The sequence below is a fragment of the Poromitra crassiceps genome, assembly GCF_964638095.1.
Source record: "Poromitra crassiceps genome assembly, chromosome: 15".
Taxonomy (NCBI): Eukaryota; Metazoa; Chordata; class Actinopteri; order Beryciformes; family Melamphaidae; genus Poromitra; species Poromitra crassiceps.
Window position 1 is genome coordinate 44,655,157 of NC_139634.1, and position 18,468 is coordinate 44,673,624.

General features: G+C 44.3%; 1 protein-coding gene across 1 annotated transcript in view; it reads left to right on the forward strand.

Moving 5' to 3' along the window:
- Positions 1-18,468, forward strand: part of rnf130 (ring finger protein 130) — an 82,669-nt gene that overhangs the window by 35,139 nt on the left and 29,062 nt on the right. The window contains exon 5 of the mRNA XM_083651401.1: positions 7,778-7,849. Within this exon, the coding sequence (XP_083507527.1) occupies positions 7,778-7,849 (72 nt within the window). The remainder of the gene's footprint in view (positions 1-7,777; positions 7,850-18,468) is intronic.

Sequence of the window (18,468 nt, forward strand, 5' to 3'; positions counted from 1 at the left end):
AGCCAGTTAACGGGCTAGCTAACACACTAGCACCACCAGGTAACACACCTAATGCAGCCAGGTAACGGGCTAGCTAACACACTAGCACCACCAGGTAACACACCTAATGCAGCCAGGTAACACCTTAACATGCTAAGCTAACACACTACCGCCACCAGGTAACACACTAATGCAGCCAGGTAACGGGCTAGCTAACACAGCCAGTAGAAGAGCATTATAGAACATACTGTATTTATAGCCTTAAAACCATCCTGATAACCTGACCTCACATTCTGTTTCACTCGACGTCTCAGTCTGGACTTCCAGTACTTGCCTTCAGCCAATCAGCGTCGCCAAATCCAATCCAAGTCCAGTTTCAAGTTTTCTGAAATTGTATGTTTAATTGTGCAAATTAGGCATAAATATGTGCTATATATTTGAACATTGGATAAAGCCAGATTAAAATTTATTTTTTCATTTTGTTGACATATTAGAGCCAAAGGTTATATAACAAAGGGGTTTGTTCATATATCATTCATAGCCTGATTTATATAACATATTATTCCAATAAACCTGACGAAAATGGATTTCTTTTTTAAATTGACTGTTGACAGTATGTATGGAGTGATAAAATGAGATATCCATTGAGGACACAAAATCCATTGAGCCATATCTTACGCCCAGGTCTTAGTGCAAGAGCAAAACTTTGCTAGTTTCTAGCACTCAACATCTCCCTTTTCTTTAATTAATAGAAGAAAATTGAGATTTTGAGAGAATCTAGCAAAGATTTGTCCTTGCACCAAGACTTGACTAACCAAAAATGGTTGGCCTCAGGTCTGATGAAACGACTCTGACTCTGACTGGTAAATATCTCAATGCATTGGTACTGATGGTAAATATCATCATTTATTTATGATGATGGTGAATATCTTATGTATTAATGCTGATGGTATATCTCTAGTGCAGTGCCTGTTCAAAACGTGCCTGTTCAACATGTGCCGACTGCTGCTGGCAGCTTTCTGGAGAGGGGCTCATCCAAACAGCTTCACTGCCTCCTGTGTGTGCTCGTTCTTCTCGCTCTCGGGCAGTTTAACATCAGAGCCCTGAAGCCCCGCCCCGCTGTAATGTCAGAGCCCTGAAGCCCCGCCCCCTCTGTAACATCAGAGCCCTGAAGCCCCGCCCTGCTGTCACGCCCCCACCCCCTCTTCACGTCAGAGCCCTGAAGCCCCGCCCCGCTGGGATGTGACGTCGTTGACATCAGTCAGACACAAAGCTGAGCGGCGGCTCGCTGTTGATTCATATTGAATGTGTCGCGTGTCCAAATTGCACCAAATCCGACACTGCACACCGCCCGATCGACCACATGCGAAGTCGATCGGACGGTTCTCATCTCAAGATATGTGGCAGGCCACACGGACAGAAATTCCTACAATTAGTAGAGAGATTGATGCTATTATGGTAAATATCTTCACACAATTGACTCATTTTGCTGGGAACTCCCCTGCGACCCCCTCGTCAAACTGCTGTTTGAGTATATAGTCTAACTGCCGTTGGCAAGGCTCCAAGATGATGCTGACTTTGGAGCATGTTCCCAGTTTAATGCTGATGGATAGAAGGCACTGGAAGCACTCAGCTACTGGTAAAGTGGGAGAAACGCTGACTGGTCCAGAGAGATCCCAGTCACACGTGTTCCCGTGTCCTCCTCTTTCTCCTCTTCCTCCCTGCTGTTCAGACAGAGGGGGAGGAAGCAGCCATGAAAATGTGATGTGGTGAATCTGTGCTGCAAGCTTAATGGAGCAGCTGTAGGGTAACATCAGTGTAACTCAAGCCACCAACAAGGACGCCTGGCACTCAGAACAGGAAGTGGACAGACAGGACAAGGATGCCTGGCACTCAGAACAGGAAGTGGACAGACAGCGTCCTCCAGCGTGAACGGCCACCTTGTTGTGCTGCGGCGATACTTTCAGTTCACCTTTCCTCTGACTTCTTACTGAACTTACTTTCACCTTCTGTGCAGGAACTTTGCCTCTGTCCAGGACGCCTGGATCATATTTAATAGCAGGGAGAACTGGATCATATTTAATAGCAGGGAGAATGTGAGCAGCCACAGTCACTGACTATGTTTACCTGCACAGCAATCTCAGAACCCAGAGTCTATCAGTCTGGCCACTTATCAGCAGGCAACGGACGATATTTCCGGGTTTCTAGGGCCATATGAAATCTGTTTAACACATTGACTGCCAGCCGTTTTTTTTTTGCTGTAGGTAGCTTCTGCCAAGCCGTTTTTTGAGGATTCTGGCTCATTTTACAAGAGCCGAGGATTCTTTTCTGCTTGGACTTTGTGAACATACAATATCTCAAAAGTACTAATAGAATGTGTACTTTCTCTGTCTAAAAGAGTTAGTTTGTAGAGTTAGTAGTTATGTAGATATTAGCCGTTGAGTACAGCATGGTTTCAGGGTCTGAGGCAGAAAGCTGAGATAATCGCAGTTTTGTGAAATTCAATCAAACAGGCAGAAAAGTCACTTTAACCATTTATTTTTGGCATCAGTGAGACATCAGACATCTGAACAATAGTTGTTTTCAATAATGGAGGAATAATACAATAATAAAATAAATAAATGTCAAAATAAATACAAAACAAGAGCAGACCACAGGTCACTCAGCTTTTTTTTTTTTTTATAGGTTTTTTCGGTTCGTGATCAAACCGGTTTGGGCTCGTACACCGAATCCAGAACTGTTCCAAAATGTAATGGGTACTTCCTTGGCCCATGTTACACCCATCCACAAAGTTACATGAAAATCGGCAGGTGCTTTTTATGTATTCCTGCTAGCTAGCAAACAATCAAACAAAGAGCATCAAAAACAGGCAGTTTTTTTTTTTTTTTATGACCCATGCCTACTTGTGCCACCGAGCATGGTTCTTCTCTGAGTGGTACACCTCATAGCAGCCAGCCCTGTGTAATGGGACATTACACACGACACAACGGTAGCGTGTCTCGCTTCTAACACCTCTCTCTGTACAAACTCTACACCTCCTCGCTGGGAGCTCTTTTTTGCATGTGGCTGGATACTTGGCCATTACATGGCCCGCTAGATCGACATCCAGCCTGCTTGGAGGGTCCAGGTATGGTGCCCGGCCCGGCCTGGTTGCAGGTTGGTCACTGACCTCCCCCCCAGCCCCCACCCCGCCACCCCCCACCTCCTCCCCCACCTCCTCCCCCACCTCCTCCTCCTCCTCCACCCCAGCCCCCACCTCCTCCTCCACCCCAGCCCCCACCTCCTCCTCCACCACAGGTCTGGTCCATGCACCGACAACACTCAGGATGATATCCAGCAATGTTTTACACTTTCTCTGGCGTTTAGCTGGGTGTTTAGCTTTGTACAAAACAAAGGCGTTATAAAAAGACATCTGAAACAAGTACATGACAAACTTGAATGGCCACCTGGATGTCTTCCTGGCAAAGGGATAGTAGGCAATGTTCTGGTCCAATCTGTCTACCCCATTCATGTACTTGTTGTAGTCCACAACGCACTTGGGTTTTGCGTGTGGGACCCTCTCTCTGCTGCCTTTCTGCCTGACCTGCACTGTCTCCATCGTGTCGTCGTGCAGAGTGGAAACCATTTTGACGATTCTTTTGTCTCGCCAGGCCAGAACCATGGTGCCACCATTGTGGCGCATGACGGTTTCCCCCAGCTTCACGGTGTGGTTGGTAACCTTTGTAGCAGGTGGCTCGCCCCTGTTCTTCCTCAGAGTGCCACAGACATGTGTCTGACACTCCAGCAGCTGTGCACACATTCCAACAGAGTTGTAGTAGTTGTCCATGTATAAATGGTAACCCTGCCCTGCCATGTCCCCGAGGAGGAACTCCACCGTCTCGCCTAGGGAGGACCGCTCACCACAGTAGGGCTTCATGCTGTAGCAGTAACCTGTCTGGGAGTCACAGAGGATGTATGATTTTATCCCATACTTTATGGGTTTCTGTGGGTTGTACACCTTGAAGGCCAACCGCCCACGCCACAGGAGCATCCCCTCATCAATACTGATGTCTTGACCTGGTGTGAACATGGCTCTGAACTTTCCTAACAGGTCATTCAATACTGGCCGGACCTTGTACAACCTGTCTGCACCATCAACATCAAAATTGTTAGAGAAATGGAGGAATCTGGTTAGCAGTTGAAAGCGGTTGCGAGACATGGTTTTGTTGAAGTGGGGGGTAGCATACAGTTCATTTGTGGTCCAGTACATGGACAGTTCAGGCTTCTTCACGATCCCAGTGAGGAAGTATAGTCCCAAGAAGCTCTTGATTTCTGCCACATCAGTGTCCTTCCACCTCCCAAGCCTTGAATGTGGCAGAGCCTCGCTCACCTGACTGATGCACTGATGTGCATACAGATTAGTTTGTGCTACAATGGCCTGGAGCAGCTCATCGTCCAGGAAGAGCTGGAAAAAGTCCACTGGTTGAGCAGGAGCACCACCAGTATGAGGACCCGGTTCTGCTGTGAATGGGATGTGGGTTGCCTCCCAGTCAACATCACTCCACTCAGGAGGACCTGCAGGCTGGGGATGTTTCCCACTTCCAGCTCCATCTGCAAATTATAGAAATACATAATTACCATAAAATAGTGTTTTTCATATGTGTGGTACTGAATTCTGGAGTTCTAGAATTTCTGGAATTCTGGCTGGAACCTGTGATGTGAAAATAAACCTGATTCTGAAGAGTGATCTTACCCATTTTCCTGGCACCAGAGGATGTGGCACCAGATGCTGTAGCGCTACAGCTGGCTACAGGCTCATCTTCAGAGTCTGAAATTCAAGATTCAAGATTTTTATTGTCACTCCATGGTACAAGTATCACGTGTGAAATTCTTGTGCTGTGAACTCCGTTTACAACATAGTACAAATATAACAGGGCATTGAGTGCAAAAAAACAACAACAAGAGACAACAATCAATAAGGCAGTATAGTGATAAGACATACTGCCTTATTGATTGTTGTGTCTCTTGTTGTTCAGTAAAATGAATTGACTGACTGCTAGCTTTTGTACAGTCATAGTAATTACATTTACACAAGTTACACAAGTCATCTCAAACATCGTCTTACCACTGCTGCTCTGTGGAGCTTCGCTCCTCGACGGGGCCCATTCTTCCTCAGAATCCTCCGCGTCTGGAGAAGACGTGAGGTCGCTCGACTCGGACGACTCAGTCAGCCCAGCAGCCGCAGCGGCGACATGCATGGGCTCACCCCGTTCCTCATCCGAGACCTCGGAATCGGTCTCCGGCACAAGCTCGTTTCGGACGGAAAAGAAATCCAGCAGTGACCTCTGATCCGCCGATCGCTTGGGTTTGGCCGCCGAAGACCGCTTGCGTTTGGCCGGCATGGCACAAACACAAACACCACCCACTCCCAACTAAACTAAAACTGAAAATACTAACTAAACTAAACTGAAATAAAACAACTACTGCTACGACTAGATCAAACTGAACTGAAATAAGGCTAATCTACCGGCTACCAACTCGATCAAACTGAACTAGAATAAACGCTAAATACTAAAATGAACTGACGCTAAGGCTAAGCTAACTACAATGAACTGTAACTACGCGCTAACTATATCTAAACAAAGTCTACTATAAAGACTATACTAAACACTACTACTGTACTAACAACTAACAAACTAAATCAACTACGCTAACCAACTCGCTCTAAATCTGACTCTAAATTGCTAAATTGCTGAAATTCTCTATCTATAAATCGCTATGTAATTCTGTCTCGCTCTGTATCTCAAACTTACCTACTACCCACGCTGATCAAAGGAGCCCGCCTTCCTTATATAGAAATCTTTGTTAGAGTACTTCCGGGGCAGCGGGAGAGGTCGGATCCACATTCACCTATTGCCCAAGGGCCTCACCTAGTGGAAACCACTGAAAAAACAGTTTGACGTATTAATACGTCAATGGCAGTGAACCGCTGGATTTTTTTTGACGTATTAATACGTCAGTGGCAGTGAACGTGTTAATTAAAAAAAAATCAAAATCATAAATCATATATATATATAAAAATCATAAATTATATATATATATATATATATATATATATATATATATATATATATATATATATATATATTAGGGCTGGTTTCAAAAAATCGATTCTCCGATTTTTTTTATCGATTTTTATATTAATCCTTTGATATCGATTCATATGTCCAGAGATCGATTTTTTTTTTTTTTTTAATAAATAAATAATAATAATAAACATAGGCTAAAATATTATGCTGTGTGTGGTAGTTGAAACATAGTTTCAAGTTGACATTTATTTATGTTTGTAGTTGAAAGGGGGCATGGTGGCTCAGTGGTAGAGCTGTCGCCTCACAGTCAGAAGGTCCTGAGTTCGATTCTCGCCTGGGACACTGTGGGCGCTGTGGTTGTGTTCCCCCCCATATCTTCAGTGCCTACTGCCCAGGTGGGGTATCTCGTCGTAAGGGCCTTTCTGTCTGTGTGGAGTTTGCATGTTCTCCCCGTGCTCCCCCAGGGGGTTCCTCCGTATATAACCCCCCCACTAAAAACATGCAGAAGATCAGATCGTCATCGTCATCCGACCAGTGACGACAACATCCGAAGTTGGTCCCCGGGCGCTGTACGAGAAAGCGACCACTGCTCCTGGCCTGCCCCCTGGAGGAAAGGACAAGCCTGGATGGGTCAAATGCAGAGGACATATTTCACCGGCCACCATCAGCATGAGTGTGTTGTGGCCGCATGCATGTGTTGTAGTGTGTTGTGTGACAATAAAGACGGGCTGCCGTCTGAAAATCGTGAAAAAATCGTTTAAAATCGAAACAAAAACATAAATACTGTAGGCTACATAAATGGAAATGTTTGATCAAATATCTACTTTTAGAAATTATATAGACTGAAATCAAATCACTGTGCATAATTGTGAAAGTGTCATTATTGACACATGAAAAGGCTGTTAATTACCCTTTGTCACCACCTGGTGAGTAAATATATTAAAATTGACAACCGGTCCGCAACTTTTTTTTCCCATGTATCTACTTGGCGCAAAAAAGGTTGGGAACCCCTGTGTTACATAACTGGACAGTCATGTAATTCAGGTTACAGCTCAAAAAACACGTTTTGGTATCACTAACCAAATCGATATTGAATCTAATCGAATCTTGAAATTTGAACCAATACCCAGCTCTAATATACTATATATACTTTTTCCATAATTGTATCGCCCCTGTACCAAAGAGCACCTTGCTGTATTTTATTCATCCTTCAAAAGACGCACTCCTCTTTCTGCCTTTCTCACTTTAATTCCCCCAGGAAGGAACGTCCTTTACGTGTCTCTGTAGCCTGTAGGCTCCTCATGTTCTCCTCAGGGGATTCACCTTCACCTCTCTCCCTTTTCACCATTTTTCTCTTCTCTTCTCTTCTGTTCTCTCTCTTTCTCTCTTCTGTTCTGTCTGTCTCTCTCTCCCTCTGTCTCTCCCTCCCTCTGTCTCTCTCTTTCTCTCTTCTGTTCTGTCTGTCTCTCCCTTGCTCTGTCTCTCTCTTTCTCTCTTCTGTTCTGTCTGTCTCTCCCTTGCTCTGTCTCTCTTTCTGTGAACCAAAGTGCCCTTCTGGGACATACGAATAAACTTGAACTTGAACTTGAACTTCTCTCTTCTGTTCTGTCTGTCTCTCCCTTGCTCTGTCTCTCTTTCTCTCTTCTGTTCTGTCTGTCTCTCCCTTGCTCTGTCTCTCTTTCTCTCTTCTGTTCTGTCTGTCTCTCTCTCCCTCTGTCTCTCTCTCACAGCGTCGTCTTGGTGATGCAGCTAAGAAAGCCATTGGGAAGCTGACGACGAGGACAGTGAAGAAAGGAGATAAGGTAAAAAGTACTAGACTAGTATTAGTACTGCTAGTACCATTGATACTGTCTCAATCATTGCCATTATAGCTGGACAACCATCTGTCCATCCTGTGAGGTTTAAATGGTCTGTTTTGGACTACGACTCTCAGCAGAGGCCTGTACTACAAAGCAAGATTTAGGTTGATCCTGATAAGTTTGGGTTTAAACCTGGTTTAGCCGTACTACAAAGCAAGTTAACTTCTAACCTAGTTCAATCACCATGGCAACTCACGCTGCAAAGCTCACCTGGTCCCGACCAGGTTAGCTTCAGAGGATAAGATCAAAATCCATGACAGACCCATATAATCGGCTCTCTGGAGTCACTCACCATTCATATAAGATGAAAAATAGATAGCAGTCAACTGAGAATAGAACAAGAAAAACATTCGTGGCTCTGTAGGTTACATAATTAAATTAAGCCTACTTACCACTTTATGTCTTAACAGCCAAACGATGCGTGGAGAAATATGATCACTATTAATCACCGCAGCGCATATCATGAACGGAGCCTCAAATGGAGTGAGGGTGATATTCTCCTACATGCCAGAAAAGCCTATACATATAATATAGATATGGGATAAATATGGGATAGCCCCAATACTAAATATGCAGGCTACTCTTGCATGTTTCAGCTGGAACTGTGTCCTGTAGGCTGTATGCCAATATATGAGCAAAAATAGGCTAGTTTCTATCAATGAAAACTATGCCCGCATCGTCTCAATTCAGTTCAGCAGTTTTCTCTTTTATATTAGGCTATCATTATTTTATATATGAATTATTCGATCAGTGCAACCACACACATAATGAGTGATAGAGATCATTATTCATTGAGCATGCGTTTCTAAATCTATGGTCTAAATAGGCTTACAGATTGTGGAAATTTATAGACTGAGATTACACATTTACATTTACACTCGCAAAAAGCTGCTGTAGGAGACAGAAATCGCTGATCAAAGTAAATCAAATGACTGATGTGAATACAAGCGGCAGCTTTAGACAGTCCTTCAGCAGACTATATCCAACGTGGATTTTCATTCTGACATAGGCTACATTAAATATCCGCTAAAAACTCTGATCACACTGCGCTTTCATTGAATGAGGAAATGGGTGTGCCTTCCCGTGGATCAACTCAGCTGTTCATAATGTGATTGGCTAGCGCACCTCTTTCGCGTGGACGCGCGCCTGTGCACGAGCGAAAAACGTGCACGTGCACAGGCAGATCCCAGATAAATCCAGCTTCAGTTATCGAGTAGAAAACCAGCGTCGTAGTATCGTTAAACTAGATAGCTTTGATCCTGTTCAGTCAAACCAGATCAAAGTGACAGATCGCGGATCTGTTAAGATAGCTTCGTAGTATAGGGCTCTGGCCTTGCTCCCAGCATGCTCCTGTTGATCCTGACTCGAAATTCTGTTACTATCAGAGCCTGAGACTCGGCTCACAAAGCGAAATTAGCGGGTACGTAAGGCCCGTCTCCTGACCAATCAGCTCTCTGGAAACAGCGAGTCACCATTACTACAGGATCCCGACGTGGACAAATATACTGCATTCAAATTAAAATCACAAAGAAAAGAAAACTGTCTATTTTATTTTATATTAACAAGCAGTAAGAAGTGCTGTTCGCAGGGCAACGCGTTAACAGACCGTAGAATCATGTTTTCCCCCCATGATAACCAATTATATTGGAGATGGAGCAGGTAGAGAGAGAGAGCAGGTAGACGACATAAATGACATCGCATTTCCACGTTGTTGTTGTTGTGGCCAGATGTGTGTCTGACCTCAGCTGTGTTGTTTATACTCTGATGTTTGTCTGTTCGAGGTCAAGCTTTACTTTATTTGTCTCCCGTGGGGGAATATAATATAATATAATATTAAAAACCGATCGGGTTAAGGAAAGGAGTTACATTTAAGAGGAATTTAGAGGGAAACTAGCTCTTAGTTTTAAGGGTCTTAGTTTTCATCTTTTAAGTCTTACTGGTTTTCTCATAGATAGAGCTGGTCTGGGTGCAGGCTCAGATCCACACTCTCACCCCAGGACGTCTCTGCCTTGCTAAATGGCACCTGGGCAGCAGATTCTGTGTGACAGGAGTGTTAAGCCGCAGCCACAATGATGCATCAGAAAACGGACAGAATCGACGGATACATTTCTGTCCGTTGGGCTGTTTTAGAAGGTCAACATCTTCACTAACCCTGACCGAGACAACCGGCATCTCTCATTGAAAATTAACTGAAATGAACAGAGATGGACACGATCAGTGTGGCCGTGGCCTTAAAGGAACACCACCGATTCTCAACCAGTTACTGAGAGTTGACTTGAGATAAGTTGTGGACCAGTGATGTCATGTGTGCATGAATTACATCACTGGTTCGCAACTTCACTCAAATCAACTCTCAATAACTGTCAAACTAAATGAATGCCTGCAAAGCTGTTGACAGTTTTCAGATATACTACTAATTTTGTAGTGATACACAAAGCTGGTTGAAAATGGGCGGGGTGTTCCTTTAACTGGCGGGCGGAGCACTTTACTGCTCAGTTATTTAGGTTGTGTCTGTAATGCAAGGAAGCTTAATATCATCTACTTACCTAATTAGATGATTGTTTAATTAGGTATCTCATTTTAATATAGGTGATTAAAAAATAACTTTGTTTCAGACGTCCTCATTCTTGAAGGTAGCATTGCACGCGACAGGTCGCACTGGTGCTGTTTCCATTGAATATACAGACCTTTTCTGACCAAGCTTGATGAAGTTGTTTCCCAAAGCATTTGGCAATAAATTAGTATAAAACTGCATGACTGATGGCTGTTTTCTATAACGTTATTATAATCCAAACAGGTCGAGGCTTCACAGGCGAACGTTTCAATGTTTTTACACTTTTAATTTGAAGGCGAAAAAGGGAAATGGTACGTGTGAAATTATAGAATTGACAGACCAGTGTCAATTCAATCTACTCAAACCATTTCCCGTTTCAGCCTTCAAACTAAAAGCGTGAAACCAAGCTAACTTGGAGCTTTGCATTTGACAAACAAATTGGTAAAATTAGATAAGCAATGACAGTTTGTCATTTAAAAAAGCACAGTTAAAACGAACTCCACTTACACTTGCTGCTATCCTCCGGGCTGTACAGTGTAAGTCCTGCTTTGGGGCACACGGAGTGGGTTTTCTAAGCTAATGTTAACGTTAGCTAGCAACCTAACTAGCCGGCTGCTGTCCACAACAGAGTCAGATAAGATGCTTCCAAGTTCCTACTATTGTTCAAAAGTGACTTTCCTGACACTGTACAAACATCTGACTGCACTGAAATTAAGTAAAGGTTGATGTTATTGACTATTCTACAATAAAAACAAAAAGAAAGTGACAGATGTTTGTTATTTAGCCAATGTTGCTTCACTTTTTTCTGATGCGGTCGGCTTTGTGGGCGTCGCCATTAGGGGCTTGCTCGGGCTTCGTTCTTCTTCCTCGATTGTAAGGGTCGCAAGGTATCATGGGATATCCTAACAAAACAAAGGTACCATGGTATGGTTCCTCGAAGATTATCCATAATCAGGTACCTAGAAAGGTTGCAAATTCAGTGAACTTATGTATAAAACTGGTTTCAGACAGCCTAATTACAACTTCTTAAAAAGTTTGCACACTGCAAAGGGCTCCAGTTAGTTTTTTTTTATTGCAACACCGTGTAGTAATGTTTCGGGCAGCACCATGCCCTTCTTCAGACTGTTAGACAAAGGAGAAACGCCATCTTAAATACCCACCTGATTCAGTCACATGACCTGGTCAGGTGGGACACCTCAATCACGTGAACATCAAAAAATATATAAAGTAAAAATATATACAAATTAATCTACACATAGAGGGCCACATAGATGTGTGTGATACAGACAGAGAACCAAAGAAAAAAGCAGTTAGGATAAAAGTCATGTTGAAGTTGATCCTGTACATTAACACACATATTTGACACAAGTGGGCCAGTGTGCACTGGCCTACACTGGACTGCCAGACATAGCAGGTGTGTGGTGAGAGAGGAGGAGAGAAAGATATACACATAACATTAGGGGTGTCACGGTACACAAAAGTCACGGTTCGGTACGTACCTCGGTTTTGGGGTCACGGTTCGGTACGAATACGGCACGGTACGAAAACGGGGAAAAAAAGCAACAAATCCCAAATTCTGTTTTTTTCCCTTTGAATATGTCTGAATTCTGCTTTTTACGCTATTTTTACCATCAGAAATAGTGTCTAATATGTGGGAATGAATAAATGTCCACTATTTAATAAGATCTAGGCAATCCACACAAAAAGGTTTTACTCTAGAGCAGTGATTTTCAAAGTGTGGGGTGCGCCTCCCTCTCAGATGTCTGTATTCCAGCTGTTTGACAGGGCAAAGGCATTTCCCCCCACTTTAAATCTTTATTGTACACAAGTTTGTAAACAGAGCGCATGTGTGGAGTAGCCTAATACTCCCACCAACCCCTCCCCCTGTTGTATTTGTTTTATGTAGCATTTGCGTTTGATGTAAGCACTAATTTGGAATCCTATCTAAAAGCGGCCACTAGTGTTTCTTTAGTCAACGTCAAAATACCTACATGTTCAGAAGAAGAATAAAACGGCAGAAGAAGAAAAACTTCTAAACCCTGTTGAAAGATACCCCCACTGTCTGACAGACAACGGGGTGGGTTTCACTTTCCCAGTAAGTACGGGAAAGAACCCTGTCAGCGCCTTAACGTTATTGGATGTGAGTTTTGTTTAGCATAATATGATTACGTTCGGTCATCTAATGGATTATTGGAACATGACAAGGAGTCATCCCCTCTTCCTCACCGCAGCTTGCCTGTCTGCATCCGCAGATGTCTGCTTGACCGCATCACTCATCCCACGCGATGTATGTTGCTTGTTTACAAGTTAACAGCTTTGTCAGTGTTATGTAACGTTTAGCCGCAACGCGCAACTATAAAGGACTTTGTCGCGGCTACGTAACGTTACATTGGCAAGCTTACCTCGTTGGCTTGATGTTGACAGAATTTGCAAAACAGCTTATCGCCACAAAACGTCCCATTCTGTGAACGCGGATTTCTATGGCCCTTGTGTTGTTTTGGTGTGTCTTCTTCTGTGGCGTTTAATTCAATTCAATTCAATGCCGTTCAAACAGCGTTTGACAGGTGCTTCTGGATTTGACGTATTCGTCGTGTCGTTTCATGTATCGTGAAACGAGGTACCGTGAGGGTCGTACCGTAAACTCACGGGACGAATACATGTACCGTGACACCCCTACATAACATCTACTGTGTTACTTGGCATGGCCAAATAAACCATATACTCAAAAGGTCTGTTGCTGTGTGGTATTTAGTTGTGGAGGGCCCCCTAGTGGACTATGCTATTGAAAGAGGCACAGAGAGCAGATTCAAGTCACGTGGACACATGAAGGGAAACAGTAGCTCTGCCATCAGGCTAGTAAGCTGTGTGGGAGAGCTGTGGAGGCGCGTTCCAGATGTCTGGAGCACCGTGTGCGTATAGCAACACAAGACCAGCTAGAGAAAAATAGTCAAGTTAAAACATCAAAGTGAATTTAATAATTAAGTTAAAAATGGAGACGAGAGAGATCAGTCAGTTACACACCAATAGCAAAAACGATTACAGAAAAGGACGAATATCTATGTCCTCATTTAGACCCCTGGGTGACAGAGTGTCCAGTGTGTAAATCCCAAAAAGTTCTCGTTTGAGTAAAAGGTTGTTTATGTCCCCTCCCCTGCGTGGAAGCTTCACATGTTCAATCCCTATGTAGCTGAGAGAGGCAACCGAGTGGTTCATACTGGCAAAATGGTTGGCCACCAGACTCTTGGGGTCACGGTTTCTAATGGTACTGCGGTGTTCTGATATTCTATTCTTCAACGGTCTAGATGTCTTCCCGAGGAACAAGGACAACGGAGCATGTAGATGACATTGCTAGTTTTGCAAGAGATGATGCCTTTGATGTTAAAAGTCTTGCCAGTGTGTGGTGTGGGTGATGGAATTTGTGTGTTTCTCTGGTGAAATTACACTGCTGGCAGTTACCACACTTGTAGTTGCCTGGTTGCACAGGTGGGAGGAAGGTGGGTGGCGTGGCAGGGGGGTTAGGTGGACAATCAGCCCTCACCAGCAAGTTCCTGAGGGTAGGGGGGGGGGGGGGGTCCAGGCTGGATCTGAGGAAAGAATGTGCCAGTGATTGTTAATAATAGCTGACATGTCCTTGGCAAGAGGTGAAAATGGTGTGGCACAGGTCATTTTATTGTCACTAGTGGCAGGTTTGGTATGATTTTTTTTATCCCCTATTAGTGCCAATTTATTTATTTATCCTGGTTGCTACTCCACCCTCTGCCGATCTGGGGAGAGCCGAAACTGGCTCCATGCTTCCTCCGAGACATGGGCAGTTAGCCAGCCGCTTCTTTTCACCTGACAGGGGAAGCTTCACTGGTAGGACATAGCACGTGGGAGGTTCACGCTATTTCAACCAGTTCCCCTCCCTCTGAACATTTTCAAAGTACCTTGAGGATTTTTCAAGTTGTGAATTAAGTCAAATTTCTCTCTTGATTACAAAGGTGGAAAATACAACTGTTTTTAACTGGGTGTTTACTGATTAAATGTTTAAGCTCCCCACAAATGCAGATGTTTTTTTAAATATATATAACCAATTGCAAATTATTACAATTACCAAACGGATAAAAAGTAGATTATTACCGTATATTGAAATGTTATTTTAGATTTAGAATGTTAATTTTCTATAAAACACAATACATTTTAATGTAATTCCACAACGTTTATTTTTGGCCCTCGGCCCTCCACCCAGATTGAGTTTTGGCCCTTCATGGGAAAGAATTTGGGCACCCCTGGTGTAGACAGTCAGCTTGTGTGAGCTGTGTGAAACGCTTAGCAGCTTGTGTCACCCATTCTTTTTTGTACCCTCGGGCCAGAAATCTCCCTTGTAGGTCCGTGCTGTATTTATTAAAGTCGCTGTCGGAGCTGCAAATGCGACGTATTTGTTTAAATTGAGAGATGGGCAGACCTTTTTTGAGCGGTGTGGGATGATAGGATTGCCCGTGTAGGAGAGAAATTCTGTCAGTTGGTTTCCTATATAAACTGGTGCTAATTACAACTTCTTACCTAGAAATGCCACCTATATTGCTCGTTCACTTGAGAATCAGACAGGCCCTTCAGAGTGATCCACGGTGAGGTCAGAGGTCATGGGTCCACTCCAGACTGTGTGTTGTTGTGTTGAAAGAGATGGCGCCATTTATCAATCTGCACATACAGAGCACTTTATTAGAAACATGGTCTACTGAACACGGGATGCTGGCTAGGTAGGTATCAGCTACCAAAGTGCCATCTGCCTTTAGGTCGGACATGTTTCAGTACGTACGGGGTCTCGAAAAGTATTAAAAGTTGATCGATCAATTTAGGGAAAATTAAAGCCCTTGAAAAGTCTTGATCGCCATTTGACGAGGTGTTACATTTTGTAGCTGATTGTGTTAAATGGGCATAATGATATCGTCTCCTAACGATCAGAGACCCCTGAATTGAATCAAAATTGTATCGTGGCAGACTTTGTGATATCAGAAAATATCATATCATTGTCCAAATAATCTATATATCATATAGAGAGGGGGGGGGGGACCAGGCAATTTTGTTGATTGTTTCTTTTTTACCTCCAAATAATTCTTCTGTTGGTGTGTTGTCTTTAATGTTGTAATTGAGTCTTCCACTCGTACCTGTATTATTCACGTGTGCCTTGGTATCACATATACATGTATGTATTATATGAAGAACGACGAGCTATTTGACTGCTTTTGCCTCATAGTTCTTCATTGGATATTGACGGGATCCATTATGTGAGTTGTTGATCAGTTGACACTACGCAACGGCTTCCAGAGTCAGCTTGGAAATTCAAACATGTTTGTTATAATCGTGGCTCCGACTGGCGTCCTGAGGCAGTCTTGACGATTAGAATCTGTACCCATCATACACTTAACAGATGTTGGTGCCAACTGGCACAACTGCCCACAACAACTGCAGACTAGTGTAGACAAAGACAGACTGTGCCCAACTGTAGTCTAGTGTAGACAAAGACAGACTGAGCCCCACTGCAGACTAGTGTAGACAAAGACAGACTGAGCCCCACTAGTCTAGTGTAGACAAAGACAGACTGAGCCCAACTGTAGTCTAGTGTAGACAAAGACAGACTGAGCCCAACTGTAGTCTAGTGTAGACAAAGACAGACTGAGCCCAACTGCAGACTAGTGTAGACAAAGACAGACTGTGCCCAACTGCAGACTAGTGTAGACAAAGACAGACTGAGCCCAACTGCAGACTAGTGTAGACAAAGACAGACTGTGCCCAACTGCAGACTAGTGTAGACAAAGACAGACTGAGCCCAACTGCAGTCTAGTGTAGACAAAGACAGACTGAGCCCAGCTGCAGTCTAGTGTAGACAAAGACAGACTGAGCCCAGCTGCAGACTAGTGTAGACAAAGACAGACTGAGCCCAACTGCAGACTAGTGTAGACAAAGACAGACTGAGCCCAACTGCAGACTAGTGTAGACAAAGACAGACGGAGCCCAACTGCAGACTAGTGTAGACAAAGACAGACGGAGCCCAACTGTAGACTAGTGTAGACAAAGACAGACGGAGCCCCACTGCAGACTAGTGTAGACAAAGACAGACTGAGCCCAACTGCAGTCTAGTGTAGACAAAGACAGACTGAGCCCAACTGCAGACTAGTGTAGACAAAGACAGATGGAGCCCAACTGTAGACTAGTGTAGACAAAGACAGACTGAGCCCAACTGCAGTCTAGTGTAGACAAAGACAGACTGAGCCCAACTGCAGACTAGTGTAGACAAAGACAGACTGTGCCCAACTGCAGACTAGTGTAGACAAAGACAGACTGAGCCCAACTGTAGTCTAGTGTAGACAAAGACAGATGGAGCCCAACTGTAGACTAGTGTAGACAAAGACAGACTGAGCCCAACTGCAGTCTAGTGTAGACAAAGACAGACTGAGCCCAACTGCAGACTAGTGTAGACAAAGACAGACTGAGCCCAACTGCAGACTAGTGTAGACAAAGACAGGCGGAGCCCAACTGCAGACTAGTGTAGACAAAGACAGACTGAGCCCAACTGCAGACTAGTGTAGACAAAGACAGACTGAGCCCAACTGCAGTCTAGTGTAGACAAAGACAGACTGAGCCTAACTGCAGTCTAGTGTAGACAAAGACAGACTGAGCCCAACTGCAGACTAGTGTAGACAAAGACAGACTGTGCCCAACTGCAGACTAGTGTAGACAAAGACAGACTGAGCCCAACTGTAGTCTAGTGTAGACAAAGACAGATGGAGCCCAACTGTAGACTAGTGTAGACAAAGACAGACTGAGCCCAACTGCAGTCTAGTGTAGACAAAGACAGACTGAGCCCAACTGCAGACTAGTGTAGACAAAGACAGACTGAGCCCAACTGCAGACTAGTGTAGACAAAGACAGGCGGAGCCCAACTGCAGACTAGTGTAGACAAAGACAGACTGAGCCCAACTGCAGACTAGTGTAGACAAAGACAGACTGAGCCCAACTGCAGTCTAGTGTAGACAAAGACAGACTGAGCCTAACTGCAGTCTAGTGTAGACAAAGACAGACTGAGCCCAACTGCAGACTAGTGTAGACAAAGACAGACTGAGCCCAACTGCAGTCTAGTGTAGACAAAGACAGACTGAGCCCAACTGCAGTCTAGTGTAGACAAAGACAGACGGAGCCCAACTGCAGACTAGTGTAGACAAAGACAGACGGAGCCCAACTGTAGACTAGTGTAGACAAAGACAGACGGAGCCCCACTGCAGACTAGTGTAGACAAAGACAGACTGAGCCCAACTGCAGTCTAGTGTAGACAAAGACAGACTGAGCCCAACTGCAGACTAGTGTAGACAAAGACAGATGGAGCCCAACTGTAGACTAGTGTAGACAAAGACAGACTGAGCCCAACTGCAGTCTAGTGTAGACAAAGACAGACTGAGCCCAACTGCAGACTAGTGTAGACAAAGACAGACTGTGCCCAACTGCAGACTAGTGTAGACAAAGACAGACTGAGCCCAACTGTAGTCTAGTGTAGACAAAGACAGATGGAGCCCAACTGTAGACTAGTGTAGACAAAGACAGACTGAGCCCAACTGCAGTCTAGTGTAGACAAAGACAGACTGAGCCCAACTGCAGACTAGTGTAGACAAAGACAGACTGAGCCCAACTGCAGACTAGTGTAGACAAAGACAGGCGGAGCCCAACTGCAGACTAGTGTAGACAAAGACAGACTGAGCCCAACTGCAGACTAGTGTAGACAAAGACAGACTGAGCCCAACTGCAGTCTAGTGTAGACAAAGACAGACTGAGCCTAACTGCAGTCTAGTGTAGACAAAGACAGACTGAGCCCAACTGCAGACTAGTGTAGACAAAGACAGACTGAGCCCAACTGCAGTCTAGTGTAGACAAAGACAGACTGAGCCCAACTGCAGTCTAGTGTAGACAAAGACAGACTGAGCCCAACTGCAGTCTAGTGTAGGCAAAGACAGACTGAGCCCAACTGTAGACTAGT